The sequence below is a fragment of the Camelus bactrianus genome, chromosome 14 (genome assembly GCF_048773025.1).
Source record: "Camelus bactrianus isolate YW-2024 breed Bactrian camel chromosome 14, ASM4877302v1, whole genome shotgun sequence".
NCBI lineage: Eukaryota > Metazoa > Chordata > Mammalia > Artiodactyla > Camelidae > Camelus > Camelus bactrianus.
The window spans coordinates 17,798,034-17,816,496 of NC_133552.1; the positions used below are offsets into that span (position 1 = coordinate 17,798,034).

At 45.2% G+C, this 18,463-nt stretch overlaps 1 protein-coding gene across 3 annotated transcripts; it reads right to left on the minus strand.

Moving 5' to 3' along the window:
- Positions 1-5,949: 5,949 nt before the first annotated feature.
- On the minus strand, positions 5,950-17,652 carry CBY2 (chibby family member 2). 3 transcript variants are annotated; one of them, XM_074378638.1, is made up of 3 exons: positions 17,578-17,652; positions 17,200-17,280; positions 5,950-7,652 (listed from the first exon to the last, which is right to left on the minus strand). In XM_074378638.1, the coding sequence occupies exons 1-3, from the start codon at positions 17,650-17,652 to the stop codon at positions 6,438-6,440; spliced, it is 1,371 nt and encodes a 456-aa protein (XP_074234739.1). In that variant the 3' UTR covers positions 5,950-6,437. The 3 variants fall into 3 exon arrangements, with proteins under 3 accessions (XP_074234739.1, XP_074234740.1, XP_010949691.2); XM_074378639.1 differs by lacking the exon at positions 17,200-17,280; XM_010951389.3 differs by lacking the exons at positions 17,200-17,280; positions 17,578-17,652 and adding an exon at positions 16,488-16,541.
- Positions 17,653-18,463: the final 811 nt, after the last annotated feature.

Here is an 18,463-nt window from a genome sequence, read left to right on the forward strand (position 1 = left end):
AAAAGACAAAAACCATGATCATCTCAATAGATGCAGTAAAAGCATTTGATAAAATTCAATATCCATTCATGATTTAAAAAAAAAAAAAACTCATACCAAAGAGGGTATAGAGGAGTGGGGGGAGGGTATAGTTCAGTGGTAGAACACGTGCTTAGCATGCACAAGGTCCTGGGTTCAATTTCCAATACCACCAATAAATAAATAAATACCTAATTACCTACAAAAAAACCAAGTGGATATAGAGGGAACACATCTCTACGTAATAAAGGCTATTTATGACAAACCCACAGCCAACGTAACACTCAACAGTGAAAGGCTGAAAGCCTTCCTGGCTAAAAGCTGGCATAAGACAAGGATGCCCACTCTCACCACTTCTGCTTGACATAGTATTGGAAGGCCCAGCCACAGCAATCAGAAAAGAAAAAGAAATAAAAGGGATTCACATTGGAAGAGAAGAGATAAAATTATCATTATACGCAGATGACATACTACATATACAAAACCCTAAAGACTCCACACAAAAGCTACTAGAACTGATAAATGAATTCAGTAAGGTAGCAGGATACAAGATTAACATACAGAAATCTGTTGCATTTCTTTACACTAACAATGAAATATCAGAAAGGGAAAGTTTTAAAAATCCCTTTTTAAATTGCATTAAAAAATAAAATACTTAGGAATAAACTTGACCAAGGAGGTGAAAGAATTATTTGCTGAGAACTATGAGACACTGATAAAGGAAACTGAAAATTATTCAAAGAAATGGAAAGATGTCTCATGCTCTTGGATTGAAAGAATTAATATCATTTAAAATGGACATACTACCTAAAGCAATCTACATATTTAATGTGATCCCTATCAAGTTACCTCTAACATTTGTCACAGAACTAGAAAAATCCTAAAATTTACATGGAACCATAAGAGACCCAGAATTGCCAAAGCAATTTCCTATCCATTGAATCTGGGCTGGCCTTGTGACTTGCTTTCGTCTACAATATGTGGTCGCATAAGTAAGGGTGGACCAGTTCCAAGCTTAGATCTCAAGAGGTCTTGCACAAGGCTGCTTTCTCTCTCTTGGGCCTCTGCTGTGAGACGATGCTTGGGGTAACGCTGGAGGATGAGGGACCACATGGAGGAGAGCCAGAGGACCCTAACTGACCATCGGAAGCAGAACTACCTAGCAACCTGCCAGCCGACCATGGGTGCATGAGTGGGCCCAGCTGCAGCCAGAAATGCCTAGCTGAAGCCAGACTACTAAGCAGTTCAGAAGCCACTACATTTTGGAATGGGTTTATGATGCAACAAGAGTTAACTCATATAGCGGGTGTCACTGTTTTCTCTAGAAGAAGAAACTACAGAGAGGTTAAGTGGTTTGCCCAAAATCACACACTACGTGGGGGAGCTGAGACAGATACCCAGACGTCTGACTCTGAAGTCCTTGGTGCACAGCTGTTCAGAGCAGATGATCTTCACTAAAGACAAGGAGCAAAGTGAAGGGGTGACTGTGCTTTGACACCCACTGGCCCAATCATGACCAGGAAAGATTCATTAAAACCACCTAGCAACACAGTGTCTCCATCCTTCCTCAATACTCCAAGTACATCTTCCCTACAGCTCTGCCTGCTTTTCCCAGAAGAAGGCATCTCTCCTTTCTGTATGTAACCTCCCAAAGACAAGGAGGACATTTGATTAAATTATGTTGAATTCTGAAGGAGCCCAGTGGGGATCCTGAGAAGCAGTGATGTGTTCACTGAATTCAGAATATTCAGAAGAATATAAAGTAGCATCCACACTGAAGCTAGGGACCCAAGGTAAAGTTTATCGTATCCTAGAGACCATGGAAAGCTAGTGATGAATGTTAAATAAGGAAATATGATGACATTCACATACATAAGAAAATCAGTAGCTGCAACATGGAGGATGGGCTGAAAGTAACCTTGGCGTTATGGAGACCAACTCAAGAGCTGGAGCAGTCACCCAGGAGATGACAACGACCAGGACTAGGGTTACACCCCTGGGAACAGAGAGAAGTAGGATTCCAAGGGCTATTTAGGAGACAGCATCAAGAGGACCTGGTGATTGGCTGGATGAGTGAAGGAAAGGGACAAGGTGAAGGCAACCCAAACATAGGTCCATGAAATGTAACTGACAACCAGGAAGTTCTATTCCATCCCACACAGTGACAACTGACCGACTTCTTAAAAGTTTAGGACTTAGTGTTCCCATGGCTCAAGCATTTCTGATGGAGAGCTCTGAGTCACTCTATCTGCAAAGAATAAAGGCAGGCTCGGAGAGAAAGAACAGTCATAAATTAAACAGCCATTTTTCTTGACAGCGTTAAAAATAATCCGTCACCTGCTCCTAACTTTGTTCTTGGTTACAAAGGCCATTATTGGAATGAACAAAGAGGGTAAGGGATCTGGGAAGAACTGTTTACCCAGAGAAACTTTTAAGAGCTCAAGCTGGAGAAGACTGGCATGTGTATGAGGAGGGCGGTGGGCAGCTCCCAGCACACACATTCTGTCTGCTGCAAACTCCCCAGGGGCTCAAAATTATGAATGGAAAGAATGCAGTTTCCAGCAGCTGCTCTTGGAATAGCCAGAATATTCTAAACTTGATCTGGTTTCTCAGTGGAAGCCATTTCCCATCTAATGAATCAGAAATTCAACTCAGAGGACAGTATAATGATGGTTATTGATAAGGGTCTCCAACTTCCTCCATCAGACACCTTGTCCCAACATACCCAGCTCCCGGCTGCTTCCCCTGCTACCCAGCCAACACGGGACTCCCGCAAGCAGTCCCAACATGTGGGTGGAGGGCACTCCATTTTAGGAAAAGTCTTTAGAAAAGGGAAGAGTTCAGGAACAGAATCTGAGCCTACAAAAGCCTACCAGATTTTCATCAGAATTGTTTGGGTTCTGGTTCCTATTGTTGGCACTCTGCTCAACTCAAGATGACTATTCTTCCATAGATGATTTTCCTATTGCAAAAATTAGTTCTAATTCTTTAGTTTCCATTAACTAATTAGTGGTTTTAGGTTGAGTGTTCTCTAGTTGACCTGACCCTCAACTAATGGGCACCAGATAGGCCTATGGCCAGGATTTGGGCAATTCAGTAGGAGGATTACAGTTGACTCCAGCAACCCAGAGTGCCAGCCAGTGAGCCAAGGACCACATGGGAAAGGCTAGGAAAGGTAGACCACTTGACTCTCTAAAGGCAAACCCTAGAGGCTTGGAGCCAAGACTTGACCTGCAAAGAGAAAACAGCCTTGGCCATTAGAGAAAGACGTAAGGTTGGACCAGGAGGCAGACACAGAAAAACAGAAAAAGTTGAATAAGGAGCAGAGATGCTTCAAGGAAGCTCTCCACAAAGACTGAAATTTCACTTTGTTCTACAAGATGCTGGCTGCCACTGAACGTTAGCTAACCTATGACAGATTGCACTACACAATGAAACATTGTTTTGATGTAAATCTCCCGGCCCCATAAAATCGACATTTTATGGTTTGTCTTGCTAATTTTTCACCCATTTAGAGTCTGTATGACATGGGAATGTTGACAGTGTTAAATAGCATTAAGTCCTCCGAGCTTCCTCAGCTTATAAGAAAGCTTCCAACTGCCGTTACGTAGCTTAATCCAAGTTAAATATTTGTAACACAGATATGGCGAGCGTGTGCCTTTTGCCTTCCAGTTGTCCAGAATCACAGAAAACAATTTGGTTTAATCAGAAAAGCGAAACTGAAAAAGGCCCCACACCCTGGGGTTAGTACATTGACGTAAACAAAGTACGGTATTTCATGATGTCCTGCATGATGCATTTACCAAATTCAGAAGGAAAAAACTGCAAAGGGCCAGAGGCCCATTAGCAACAACTTCCTATTTATCAGATTTTAGTGGCAACAGGTAATAAATTACTCAGCCTCTGCATGCCCATCAGTCACCTTCCACCCTTGTGTACAGATCAGACGTGTTGTCACCACCCAGAGAGAGGAAGTAATCTCAGTGTTCTTCCTCATTTGGAATTTCTGATGCTATTTTGGATAAGACTTAAGTTCCTAAATCTGGAAAACAGGCATCAAAACCATTTTTAACCTCCTTTTTTGGAGACCAGGTTGGCAATGTAATCTAATAGGAATTAGAGATCCACCATCGTTAGGTCTGTGTTGAAGTCCCAGGTTGGCTCCTCCTAACTGGCTAACCTCTGGCAAATTACTTAACATGTTAGTTTCCAGAGCTGTAGAAGGAACGATGATGCCTACCTTTCAGGTGCGAGGATCACGGGAGTCACAAGTGAAAAGAGATGGGAAAAGAACTCTGCAGGTGTGGGCTGCTGTCTTTGGCTCACCTTCTGGATCTTGCTCAGAGCTCAGAAATCGGGCCAGTATGAACCAAGGGTTAGGAATCAGGGTATTCCAGTCTCAAACTCACATCTGTTATGATTAGTTTTCCATCAACAAAGTAAGTAAACTCCTTTCCCCCACCTATCTACTCACTCACAGCCATGACCAGTGAGTGGAGCATTATATTGAGGATCAGGTGGCTTAACACACCTCACCACGGTGATTCCTCAGCTTGGCTGCATACTGGAACCACCTGGAGAGCTTTTAACCTTCCAACGTCCAGTCCTACCTAAGACCAATTAAGTCAGAACGCCTGGGGGTGGAGTCCAGGCATGAGAATTTTTCAAAGACCTTGAGGGTACTCTACTATACAGCAAAGTTTGGGAACCTCTGTCCAACTCCCTCCTGTAGTCCCCTGAGGGTACCTTTCAACCTCTTGCTTCTAAAGTATGTCTAACTTTGAAATGGGAATCAAAGCCCAGGACATCAAATCTTGAGCCTCTATACTTCCTGCCAGTGAGCACATTAGCCACCTGCCCCACCTCTTACATCCAATGGGAACTGTGAATTATGAGTAAGCAGAGGGCACCTGGAGGTAGGGAGGTGAGCCTAGGGTCAGTAGAGCACAGAGTACCCCTTCCCAAACTGGGTGATCAGCAGGGTCACATAAGATATTTCAAGATCAGATAAAACTGGGCAATCTTTGGTTCACCAAAGATAAGGAGATTTCTTCACTGCAGGAGTTCTCAGACCCTTTAAGTTGGGGTGAGATTATGAATCTGCCTGAGAGGACTGTTAACAGGATTTCCCCCCATGGAAATCCTAATTTTCTCTGAGCATTTCAAGGACTAGTGTTTCAAGGAATATATTCTGAGAAACCTAGAGCAATGTTAGGGGTGGAGCAGGGGTTTTGTCCTCTGGGAGACATGTGACAAATGTCTGGAGACACTTGGTTGTCACAGCTGGGGGTCAGGTGGCTGTTACTGGCATCCAGTGGGCTGCTAAGCATCCTACAACACACAAGACAGCCCCGGACAGAGGGCTGTCCAGCCCAGTGTCACTAGCAGTGCAGGTGAAAAGCCCTGACTTTGAATGAGCTCTTCTCCCACAGAACATCCACACACAATGGCCTCAGAAATTGAAGATGGTAAGACAGCAAGAAAGATGGGAGAAAGAAAAGAAGAAGAGGGGGAAAGGAAGAAAAAAAGAGAGGAAATGAATGAGAAATACAGACAATAATGAAGGTTGAGGTAAGGAAGAGGCTGGAGAAAAAAGAAAAAGCAGCCAGATTCATAATTACCAAAACGTGGAAGGAGCCAAGATGTCCTTCAGTAGGTGAATGAATAAACAAACTCATACATCCAGACAATGGAACAGCATTCAGCACTAAAAAGTGAGCTCTCAAGCCACAAAAAGACATGGAGGAAACTTAAATGAATGCTGCTACGTGAAAGAAGTCAATCTGAAAAGCCTGCCTACTATTTGACATTCCAGAAAAAACAAAACTATCGTGATAGTAAAAAGTGAAAAGATCAGCGGCTGCCAGGGGTGGAAGGTCGGGAAGGGTAAATAGGCAGAGCACAGGGGATTTTTAGGGCATTGACTACACTATGGATGATACCATCGTGGTGGATACATGTCCTTATACATTTGTCCAAACCCACAGAATGTACAGCACCAAGAGTGAACTGTGATGTAAACCATGGCCTTAGGGTGGTCTTCTGTATCAATGTAGGTTCATCAATTGTAACAAATGTATCCTCTGGTTGGGGGTGTCCATAGCCGGGGAGGCTCTGGGTGGATGTGTAGGGCCAGGGGTATATGGGGAATCTGTACTTTCTGCTCCATTTTGCTGTGAACCTACAAGTGCTCAAAAAAAAAAGAAAAAAGAGAAAGAAGGCAGAGCAGCACACAGGGGTCAGCGGCCCCAGCCTCCTCACACCTTTATTACTTCTGTGAGTTCTGCAGGCCGCTCATTCTGCTCTTGCGCGGGCGCGAACTGGTGGCCGCAGGAGAGGCGACCACAGGAAGGCGGGCGATGTTGTTTGGCACCTTGAACTCGGTGCCCCTGTGCGCCTCGTTGGGGGGGGGGGGGTGCTCAGACCCTGCTGGGCTTCTTGGGGTCCTTGTTCTTGGCCGGCATGAAGGCATACAGCTCTTCGATGAGCATCTCCATCCGGGCAGTGACCTCAGTCACCGTGTCGATGACCAGCTTCTGCTGCAGCTTCAGCTTGTTGTTCTCCCACAGCGCCTTGTTCTCCTCCTGGAAGATCCGATGCTCCTCGCGCAGCACGTGCAGGGCCCGGTTCTCCTCCTGCAGCAGCCGGTTCTCCTCGCGGAGGACCTGCAGGTTCTGGTTCTCCTCCCGCAGGGCCTGCAGCGCCTGGTTCATCTCCCTCAGCAGCTCCAGGGACTGGCTGCCGTCGGGCAGGCCCGGGCCCGCCTTGCCCGCCTCCTCCCCGGGCGGCCCCGACAGATTGCTGACCATCTCGCGCAGGGCCCGGAGCGTCTTGGAGTCCTCCTGCGGGGCCAGGGGGCCCTTGGGCTCCTCGAAGGGGGAGGAGAGGCCTGCACCCTGGTCCGGCAGCAGCCCATGGGGCTCCTCGTGGGGCGAGGGGACCTGCTTGATCTCCTCGGCCGAGGCCGCCTTCTCGTCCGGCTGCGCCCAGTAGGCCTTTCTCTGCTCCAGCAGCTGCTGCAGGGCGCGGTTCTCCTCCCGCAGGAGCTGGAGGGTGCTGCTCTCCCGGCCGCGGTGCACCTGCAGGGCCAGGTCCTTCTTCACCGCCTCCAGAGAAGAGGCGTTGTCCTTGCGCAGCAGCGGGGAGGAGGCCCTGCTGTCCTCGCGGCCCAGCGCCGCCTGGTGCTCCTCCCAGAAGACCTGCAGGATCTTGTTCTCCTTGCGGAGGGTTCGGTTCTCCTCGCGCAGCGCCCTGTTCTCCTCCCGCAGGGACTTGTTCTCCTCCTGCAGCAGGCACTCCTTGGCCAGCCTCTTGTGGTGCAGCTTGTGGTGGAAGGACGAGGAAGGGGAGAAGTAGGGGGACTGCAGGCGGCAGTTCTCGCTCACCCACCGCCCGTCCTGAAAGACGAACATCTCGTCACTGAGTTGCACCCGGGGAGGGTTGTAGTCCAGCTCCAGGTCCGCCTGGGAGGTGGGGCGCTCCATGGGGTCCAAGGGCACAGAGGAGAAGCGGTTCAGCGGGTAGGAGTGCTGGCTGACCACCCGGCGGCTCAGCCTGGGCAGGGCGGCCTGCCTGGCGCAGCGTGGGGTGGGGTACAAGTTGTGGAGCCTCAGGAAGGGCTCGGCTGTGCCCCTCTGCGGGAGAGAACAGGAAAGCCCAGAGTTAGAGAAGGAGCTGATGCACCGGGGCCAGCTGACCAGATGAGAGCCCACGAGAAGCCCAGTCTGGGAGTCTGGACAACACCACGGGCAGTTGTGCACTTGGCCTCTTGGATTCCTCACAAGGAAATACACTGATACTCATTATTCACGGCAGTTCTATTCCATAAAGTCCCATGAACACAGAATTAGCGAATACTGAACCATTGCTCCAAGGAGAGACACACTGTTAGGTTCCTGCCAGCCTCTGGTCACACTGTCAACCAATCAATACATAACTTTGTTTTCTGTTGAAAGAGCTTATTTAAAATGTATTGTTGATTCTTTACCATTGAACTCGGCCAACAGCACTGTAACTCATCCCTGAAGAAAGCTTACCTAACACAAGTGTTTCCTCTGTAAGGCACACCACAGCCTTCTTGCACTAGGCGACACTAGACAGCACTTCAGCACTGTGCTTGAGAGCCATATGAGACAGTGAAGTCACCAACAAAAGCACAAAAGTGTGAAAACAGTGACACTACATAAACTGTGAAAAGGACACACTATTTTACAGTCTGAGAGCTGAAACAAGAAGGCACCGCGATTGGAAACGTGTATCTGGTAACTCAAATTCTTCATCATTCTGTGCATGTCGGTGAATGATGACAAAAGTGCCACCAGTATTGATTTTGGGATTGCAAACCAATTTCAGTGAAAAAAATTTAGGCAAATTCACAAATATGGAATCCATGAATATGAGAGTCAACAATATACCATGGAAGTTAAAGGCATTGACATTGGAGTCAACCAACTATTTTGAGTCCTGGCCCCATTATTTGGTCAGTTACAAGAACATGGACAAATTATGTGAGCTTTAGTTACCACATATTCAAATTGGGATCATTGCACCTACTGCCTTTGCCTCATAGAAATATTTTAGGGTTAAAAGTAATGGATGAAAGCACTGAGCATGGGCTCGGGCACACTTCTGTCACCCTAGAGGAAGAATAAACACTGTCCTCCAGCTACCCAAACTGTAGATGTGAACCCACAATTGACGTCACCTATACAGCCACTCAAATTGTCCAAAATGGCAGTGCTATTAATGTCCCACCTTCTTCCTTGCCCCATTCTGGCTCATCCTCCACTCTTAGCCACCCTGAGTTTGTCCTGACAGCAGCCCCTTTAACAACCACCGACATCATTCTCAAAACAGTCCAGCTGATAATTTTGGAAAGGAAGGGCACCATCACAGACATATCACTGAGCAATGAGAGTTAACATGTGGATAAGGAAGACATCAAAGGATAGTAAGGAATTCGTAAAGAAGAATTCATGATGGTGGCCATGCACCTCAAGACCAGCACATAAAAGGGGGAACAGAGCTTAAATCCAACAAGCCAGTAGCTCTCACACTTCAGTACAGAAGAATCATCTGAGTGAGTTTTCAGTGCAGATTTTAGAGCCTCCTACTTGCAAGAGTGATTCACTCATTCATTCATCCTTCTGCATTTTTAACCAGCTCCCTCAGGTGATTCTGGCTTTGGGTGGTCAGAACTGCTCTAAGCCAAGTAGAATGCAGTTTTTCCAGTCACCTGGGCTTATACCAGGGCTAAAGTCCGAGGGGTCAAGAGCGGGGTCACACAGATTCTCATCCTGGTTCAATTGCTGATGGGCAGTGTGAAACCAGAGAGCTCTCTCAAACTCTCTGAGACCCAGATATTCACTAGTAAAAAGAAGGAGTCAGACTCTGTGATCCTAAAAGTGCCTTCCAATATTGAAAGTCAGCGAATTGTACCTGTAAAATGGAAATAATAACATGTGCCCTGCTTAGTTCATAACACTGTTGTCAGGACTGAATGAGATTAACGAATGCAAAAGTGTATTTAAAACTGCCAGGTGCCATAGAAATGTAAGGTATTGTTATCAAGAAAAGGAGATTTCACTAATAGAGGAATTCTGAGATGAATTCAAAAAGCGTTGAACAGGTGGACTGAGTCCTGAAGAAGAGGCAACAATTGCAGAATGAATTTAAATAAAAATAAGATAGTGAGAGCTACTTTTAAATACACCAAAGGCATTTCATCCAAGTACATCACAATGCTCTCCAAATAGTAATTCCTCAACTATATTCAATATCTTGTAATAAACTTTAATGAAAAAGAATATGAAAACAAACATATGTATGTATATGCATGACTGGGATATTGTGCTGTACACCAGAAATTGACATATTGTAACTGACTGTACTTCAATGTAAAAAAAATATTAATTCCTCATTTCTTAGGGTTTTTTTCACAATTTTACAGACAGAGAAGACAGAAAACAAGTCAAGTTATCCACATGTTATATATATATATGTCATATATGTATGCATATGTAGATATAATTTGCATGGTATATAAATTGGTTAGACTTCTTTAAGACCCAAAGAGCTAGATAAATAGAAGACACAGTTCTATGCTGTTAACTTTGCAATAAGCACATGTCATTAACTTTGCAAAGATGTGCTTAATCTTCCAGAGAGTGAGGGTGCAGGGACATTCTGCAATCAAAACCTTATTTACTTTAAATAAATCCAGCCTCTGTGGTTTTCATCTTTCTCAAACTGGGAAAGCACATTGGCTCTTAGGGCTGAAACTGTGATCAGAATGAAACCCAGTGGGAAGGACCCAGACCGTTTCCTAGTAAATTTAAGGGGCCTTGATCCCAGACTGGGAGGATTAGCTAAGGTCAATAAGGAGTGACTCTTGAGAGGTCCTCTTCATCCTCAAAGGATGAAGCAAGGCAGGTCTTCATTGCAGCAGTAACATCATGCTCTAGAAGATATTACTATGGAAAATGTAGTTTTAGTCAGTGATGTGTATTTCTATCATGAGAAGGAAAGGAAAGAAGAAAAGTATTGAACCCCAGTTCTGTGCATTCCACCCACTGAATCCATTTAATCCTCACAACACTGACTTAATAAGGTGTTGTTATTATTCCCATTTTAGAAATGGAAACTCAGAGAAGTTTAATAACCAGTCCTAGTTCACTCACTAAATCACAAACCCACTTCTGGCTCCTTGAACTTATACGTGTGAAGCACACACGTGGAAAATGATTGAGCAAAGAACTTTCAGTACTTGGGGGATCAAGTTAACTTTTTATTATGGAAAATTCCAAACATATGAAAAGAGAGGGGACAGTCTAGTCAATTTCCATGTACCCATCACCCAGCTTCAGCAGTTATCAAATCAAGACCACACTTGCTTCATCTATAGCTTCTCCCAATTCTAAAACCACTCCCCTGTCACTGGCTTATTTCAAATCAAGTGTAGACATCATGTTATTCTATTTGTAAATACATCAATGTGTATTTTTTTAACAAAACCACAATACTGTTATCATCCCTTTAAAATTTAACAATGATCCCTTATTATCAACAAACACCGGTTCAAATTTCCCTGGCTGTCTCATTTCTTTTTTATGATTGGTTCCTATCAGAAAGATACTCTTCCTGATCCAACTGAACATGCGAAGAGGAATCACTAGCACTTTATACCTGTTCAGAGTACCTTTGATGGCCTTTAAATCATCCTCCTCAGTCAGTTGCCTTTAATTCTATATATCCACATTCTGAACTGGGTACCCAAGGAATTTTCAACTGTCCCATCAACATAAAGTCCCCAAATAAAAACTTAACATGTGGGTGGCAGATCCCTAGCTATGGACAATATGGGTATTTGGGCCTTTGCCCTTATGCAGTCCACTGGTGACCTCTGCACGTCTTCTCACCCCCTGACCTTGGTGTCTGCTTCTGTATAATGAAAGATTGGTGGCATTATCTCTGCATGCCCTCTTGTCTAACCTTCTCTGGTCCAAGGGATCCATGTTTGTAAACAGGCACCACTATGGCCCCAGCAGCTCTCTTTTATCAACCTAGTTGACATTGTGTTCCCTCCCTTAAATGGTCAACATGTCCCAAGCAAACTCTGTACCTTCTCTGTTCCATGACTGTAGCACCTAATCCAGAAAGTATTGATGGATCAATAATTCTCCTTCACCTCCTTAACCAAGAGACCAAATCCTCCTCTTATGACAAAGTCTTTCCATCCTTCCTCCTACCCTCAGACAGGACACATATGGTGGCCAAGTCCAGCATGGCCTCATGGCCTAATATTTTAGAACACTTAAATATTTTTAAAATTTTAATAGTCATGTATTTATTTTAATGGATAATAGGAAAATACACCTATTTTATCAAACCCTCAATCCTATGGATAGTATTTAGATGAGGCAAAAGAGCAGCACCTTTTCTCCTTCTGAAAAGGAGATTTAAGGAAAGAATAATATATACACGGCACTTCAGATATGCCAAGAATCATGCTTAAACTTTGGGAAGATGTTGAGTTACAACAAATTTTTTCCTTCCCATATTTTCCCAATTCCAATCAGACCTAGCTGGACTTAGTGCCCAAAGGAAAGCTCTTTCTTGGCCTTGTGAACACTCCTCACCCTAATCCAGTCCCACTTTAAACGTTCTTGCACCAATTTTCCACATTCACATCAATGAATCAACTAACATTCATTTGGTATCTGTTCTCAGATCACTGTCCTCAGGGAGCGTCCAGTCAATCTGAAAATCAGTGAATAGTGCCAATTATTTCTTAGTGCAAATGAGAGAGGTTGAAGGGCAGCAAGCATTAATTCTGGCAGTAAAGTATGGAGAACAAGAGACCAGACATCATAAAACTGAAGAGAGTCCTGGCTCTGTACTGTATGAGTGCACAGCCTTTACAAAATCACCTATTCTCTACCTCAGTTCCTATAGCTAGAAAATGTGGATGCTAGCATGATTCAGAGCCATGCCATATATTTGTGCAGGCTGTACAATGCCCAACTCTAGGGAGTGCCAGTCACAATTGCTGTTGCAGTGCATAACCTATACAACCATCCACAGCAGTTTTACTAATATCTGCCCTATTTATCTCAGAATCTGTTGTAGAGTTCAAAAATAAAAGGAGAAGATGTGACATCTTTGTTTATAGAGAGCTACATACATGCAAAAATGGTGACTGTGGATTCAGAAAAGAAGTTGCTAAGCATTTCCTTAGATTGTATAGAACAAGGGAAATGAAGTGACATTGAATGATTATTATGTGATGATAAGCTAACTGACTTCCATTTTCAGATGTAATATCTTACTGAAAAGAGCTACCATGGTTCTAATATCACATAGCCAGCGAGGGTTTAAAACCAGGATATCTGACTGCTCTTCACAATGCCCAGATATTTGATTTTGTATATGCGTTGATATCATTACTTTGTGGTGGTTCACTTATGTCCTGTCCCCTCTTCTCCCCAGAAGAATAAATTGCAATTCTCTAATGGCAGTGACCCATCCTTACTTTTTTGACATCCCTAATCCTGGAAATCAGAACAACACATTTCACAGACAGTGGAAGTATAATGAGTCCCTGCCAATGAATTTATCAACCAAAGTACACTGAAAGGTAAGGAGGAGACTTTAGGTTGAACTACATGAAACGGTTAACATCATACTATTTTTGGCATACAAAACTAGTGATTTCATTTGTCTTAATATATTTATTTAGTCTATTTGATAAAGCTATCTTTGCATTTCAATTCATATTTTAAAACTGCAGACCTGTTACATCATGGGGTTTTCCCCATGTCCATCTATGTAGCCTCTAAAGGAAGCTGCTGTCTGCACACAAGCACGTTGGCTGTCCACATCACCATCCAGAACCTATAGTCCAATGAGTGTAGAGGCCTCAAATTCCCAGTAGCTTTAGGCTACAAAGTCCCATCTTTGCTCTCAAGAAAGTCACTTAGCTTCTCTGAATGTTGCCTCTAAAAGGAACCTAAATGTAGCTGCTCTGCCTACTCCCTGGGGTTACTGTGAGAGGCCAAGAAAGTAGTAGGCAAGCTGTCATAAAGACCAAACAGTTGGCCAGTTCTACTGGTAAAGCTTAAACATTCCTGGTGTAAAACACTATAGCAAATGCTGAATATAGTTCTTTTCAAAAGGGCTTTCCAAAAAGTGAGCATCTGAGCTAAGCAAACACTTGAGGTACTCGAGGTACAAAATCCCAGGCCCCCTTAGCCTCTGTTTGAAGCCAGCTCCTCAGTAGGGCTCCTCATCCAGTGGTATCACTGGTTTGGTTTCATGGGCTAAAGTAATCTGCACTTGGTGTCCCTGAATGCTGACAAGAGGTCTGGGCCAATAAAAAGCCCCTGGAAAATCACCTACACTTCAGTAAAAAAAATAATAATAAGGGGGAAGGGTATAGCTCAGTGGTAGAGAGAACGCTCAGCATGCATGAGGTCCTGGGTTCAATCCCCAGTACCTCCATTAAAAAAAAATTGTTAAAACCCTTGGGACACCCCAGAAAGTTCTCCTAAGTCTAGGAGGTGGAACCTATTGCAGCATGATCCAAGCCCCCAGAGCAGCCTGGCCCAAGTTTCCCAGGAGGGAAAGGATGGTCTCTTCCCTGATCGATGGGAAACGCCCTCACATGGGGATGCAGACCCAGTAAGTGGGAGGGGAAAAGGTGGGCTTCTTCATAAAGCATGGGTTATGAGGAAGGACGCAGGAGGGGAATACAGTTGGCGCTGGGGCTCATCATACCTTTCCACAGGATTTATTAGAAGACTGCCCTTGGGAGCAATGTGCTCCCAGGTGTGACCTAAATAAGATGCTTTGGTACCGAGCATCCAGGAAGGGCCCTGGGCACCAGCACTCCCTCAGGTGCTTGAACCCCACCTATCGCTGGGAATCCATCCTTAGCATGAGGCTTGGCCTTCTCCCTGGCATCTCCTTTTTAAATGCATGTGGTCCTGAAAGGAAAATGCTTGAAATCATCAATTATATGCCTTTGGCAGATCACCGGCCTCATGCATGCCAAGTGGAAACCAGGGAGAAGAAGTGGCCAATGGAAGGGGGATGGGGCAAGGGGCAAAGGGCAAAGGGCAAAGGGGAGGTGATAAGGCCAAAGTCTCTTTCTGATGCTAAGGAGTGTCTAAGGAACAGGAGTGGGACCTTCTGGGGTGGAGTTCTGGGATTGCTAGCCTCCCATCTAGAGTTCGGGAAGAGGACTGGGCAGTCATGAGCCAGGTTAAGCTGACATGCACTGAAGTTCTGTCCACTCCTGGAGAAGTATGGCTACCACAGAGCAGAAGAAGACGTCCAAGTACCCCAAATGTCCAAGCCTGTTGATCAAGTTTTTTAAAGCCCTACTTTAACAGCATCACTGAGGGTTACGATCAAAGAATATTCAGCTATCTGGGGTTACTTTCCAGACATGTGAAGCTGAGAGGCCCAGAATGCTGGAAGGAAAAGACAGATAGACCACCAATTTTCAGACCAGGTGACAAGGCTGGGTCTCATTATATTTTTAAATTAACTCGGCTCCTGTGTGCCATGAGAAAGTCAAAGTTGGTTTTAATAAAATGCCAACAGATAAGAGAATTCACAGGTCAATGTGATTGATTTTGATAGAATCATAACATTTACAGCAAAGAGGATAAAGATGTCATCTGTCATCATACGTGGTAGCTTTAGCTAATTGTTTAATGCTGAATCTTCTGAAATCCTCCTAACAGTTACTCAAATTCAAATTCAGACACAGGCATTTGCATTGTCAGTGGATTCCATAGCTTCTGAAGAACAAAACCAAACAAAGGGGATCGAGAAAAGGTAACAGAGAGGGATGAGGGGGGCACTGGAGGGTGCTGTCGGAGCTCATTCTGACCTGGTGTAGATCCTTCATTAATGACCTTGCAGTAAACAGTGTCTTTATGAAATTCACAGACAGCGCTCACTGGGGAAGTGGGAATGCTGGTGAGAACTGAATCATTATGTACAAAAGGAACCAGGAGGGCAGAAAGCTTGGGCAGGAAGTAACACTGATGGCTGGCAAGTTAATACGCTGGAGGGAAACAGATCAGAAAACATGAATATTTAATGTGAGAAAGAAAAACTGGAAATCAATAAGACCTGAAAAGACCTAAGGGTGATAACAAATAGTGAGTCATAAGCACGTGCAATAATTGAGAAGCGCTGGCATGACTGGGAGCCGGGAGGCCAGAAGCACTTTCTGAAGACACAGAGCTGCTGCTGCAATTCCCTCCTAAAATGAATGGACTCAGTCTCAGAAGGAGACAGGACATAGCAGATACATGCAGGGAGCTCAGGGGTAGGCAGTTAAGATGGGGGGAGAGGAGACACCATCTCCTAAAAGAAGGGAAGAGGCAGAGAGCTAAAACGTGACCTGGCCCGGCCAGGTGGCAGACACCTAGCCTGTGGCCTAGCAGAGAAAGTGGGCACTGACCTGGCTTCAAGCTTTTAACTCTAGCTCTGCCATCACCAGTGGGCATCCTAGGGTTCCCAGTTCCTGCTCCTCTCTTTCACACTTGCATGGCCCAGTGCCCTCCATGGGATCAAATCAGTGCTCAGCCAACCTCTCTTCTTCCCCCTGTTCACCATATCAGTCCTTCCCCCACTGCCAGCAGTGCACCACCTCATTTGGGGATGTCTGGTAAGCACACTGGTCCCTCTCACAGCCCTAGTGGTGGCACAGTTCAGATCATCCAAACTTACAGACGTACCCCTCCCCTAGAGTGCCAGCCTAGAGCATCCTGGCGGTCTGGAACCTGGTGCATGACTTGTGCCCCTTTGGCAGGTATACCCATGAGGCCACATCTGCCCACATGGGGCACACGTGCCCAGGCAGCAGTGCTCCATGCCCTCCAAGACCCCAGGCTGCCTGCTGGTGATCAATCCTGTTCCTACACATTCCTGGAGAGAGCTTTCAGGTAAGTTACCTCTGCGTTGGACTCTTCCACCCTACATTTCAGCCCCTCTGGTTGCACCGCCATGATCTTCCAACAGGGCCTTAGGTGACTGTGGAGAAGCAATGCTGCCCCCTTTGTGACACAGCACTGGAAACAATCCAATCAGGAGGACACCTCCAAGGAAACGGCTGCTGAGCAGCAGAACTGAGAATTTCAAGCCTGTCATCCATTCACTGGCTCCATTCTGAATCTGTCCTGCCCATCCCCCTTAGACTTAATCTTTGGTTTATAGCAAGACTTAATTCTCTTGACACCTCCAGATGACCTTGTACCCCTTGGTCCACATACCAGGTTTTCTGCTTGTGGATTCAGTCATATGCTCTTGATTCCAAGACTTAGTTCTAACTCTCCCCTAGAAATCCAGAATAGTTACACAATACAAGCACCAAAAGATCTAATTTTGAAAAGAGGGGCTTATTTCAGAGAGCCACAGAAACTTCAAGTGGTAGGGCAAGAAGGTCTTCCCAGACCACCTAACCCACCCCCTAATTAGAAATCCTTCAAGACTCAGAGTGACCAGGCGGCACCACCCAAGGCACACAGCTGGTTGGCAGCTGACTTATAACTGCAATTTGTGCCCCTGACCGCTCTGCTCCTTCCACAACATCGTGCTTGAGTTCTGAAAGAGGAGGGTCATTCTGGTTAAAACTGAGAGGTTACATTCTTCTGTGAGCATCCCTACCTGAGGCAGAACCACATTGATCGGAATTTCTAGGCTTTCAGATCTGGTATCTCTTTTTCTTGTAAAATTTGGCCTCGAGTGCTGTGGAAGAGAGGACATAACTAGATTTCTGCTTCCCAGCCCACCCCCTGGGCCTCAGTGGCTCACCTGAAAAACAGAGGACTTTCTACTACTCACTTATCCCCTCATTAATTAGATATGAAAATCTGAAAGAATGTAAAGATGATATCTGATAAAATGCTTTATCAATCTCCTAACAGAAATTCAGACAGGTACTGTAGCTGATGGAAAAGCCTTTTGAAAGTCTTTGGAGCAGAGATAACTGTATCTACTACCTTTTCTAAGACTATTATTTCTATCTCAAGTAAAAAGCCATACCAATGTTAGGTGCCAGGTATAGGTTCTATGCAGAAGCTGGTCACCAAAACACTCAGAACATTCCAGAGGTGACATCACAAAGCAATATGGTGTTTTTCAAGGCTCATGGTCTGTCTCTGAGCATCACAGGTGGGAATGAGGCATCTGATAGTCAGGAAGAGCTCGCCCTGGTGGTGTCCACGTGGCTGGTCAGGGTCAGTGTGACACACAATAGCCCCAAAACTGGCCCCTTGTGTGGTCATCCTGCTGACATTCACATCCCCACTGCCATGCTGGGCTGAGACCCCATCTTCTCTCCAGAGTGGATACTCAAGAAGGAAGAAATCCAAACTGAACTCTTTCCAGACCAAGAGGAATAAATGTAGCCTGAAATGTTTTCTGACACCAACCAATTCTTCAATTCTCTGCCACCAACTGGATGTCCTACAACTCAATTCAATTCTGACACACTCTACCTGGAGTTGGTGGCAGGTCCCGTAAGTTTAAGGGCTCAGTCCCACAAAACTGCCCCCACTTCAGATGCCAAGAGCAAGTCTTGGGCCACCAGTACTTCTAACTAACCAGTTATAAGTTGGGAGTCCACACAACCCACTCCACAGATCCGATAATTTGCTAAAATAGCTCACAGAACTCAGGAACTCAGGAAAACACTTTACTTACAAGTACAGTGGTTTTTTGTTTTTTTGTTTTTGTTTTTTAATGTAAGATATAGCTCAGGAGCAGCCAAACAGAAGAGCTGCTTAAGGCAAGGTACGGGGGGAGAAGGACGTAGTTTCCATGCTCTAGCAGAGCATGTCACCCTCCCAGCATCTCCATGTGTTCACCAATTCGTAAGATCTCCAACCCTGTTGTTTAGAGGTTTTTATGGGGGTTTCATTATGCAGTC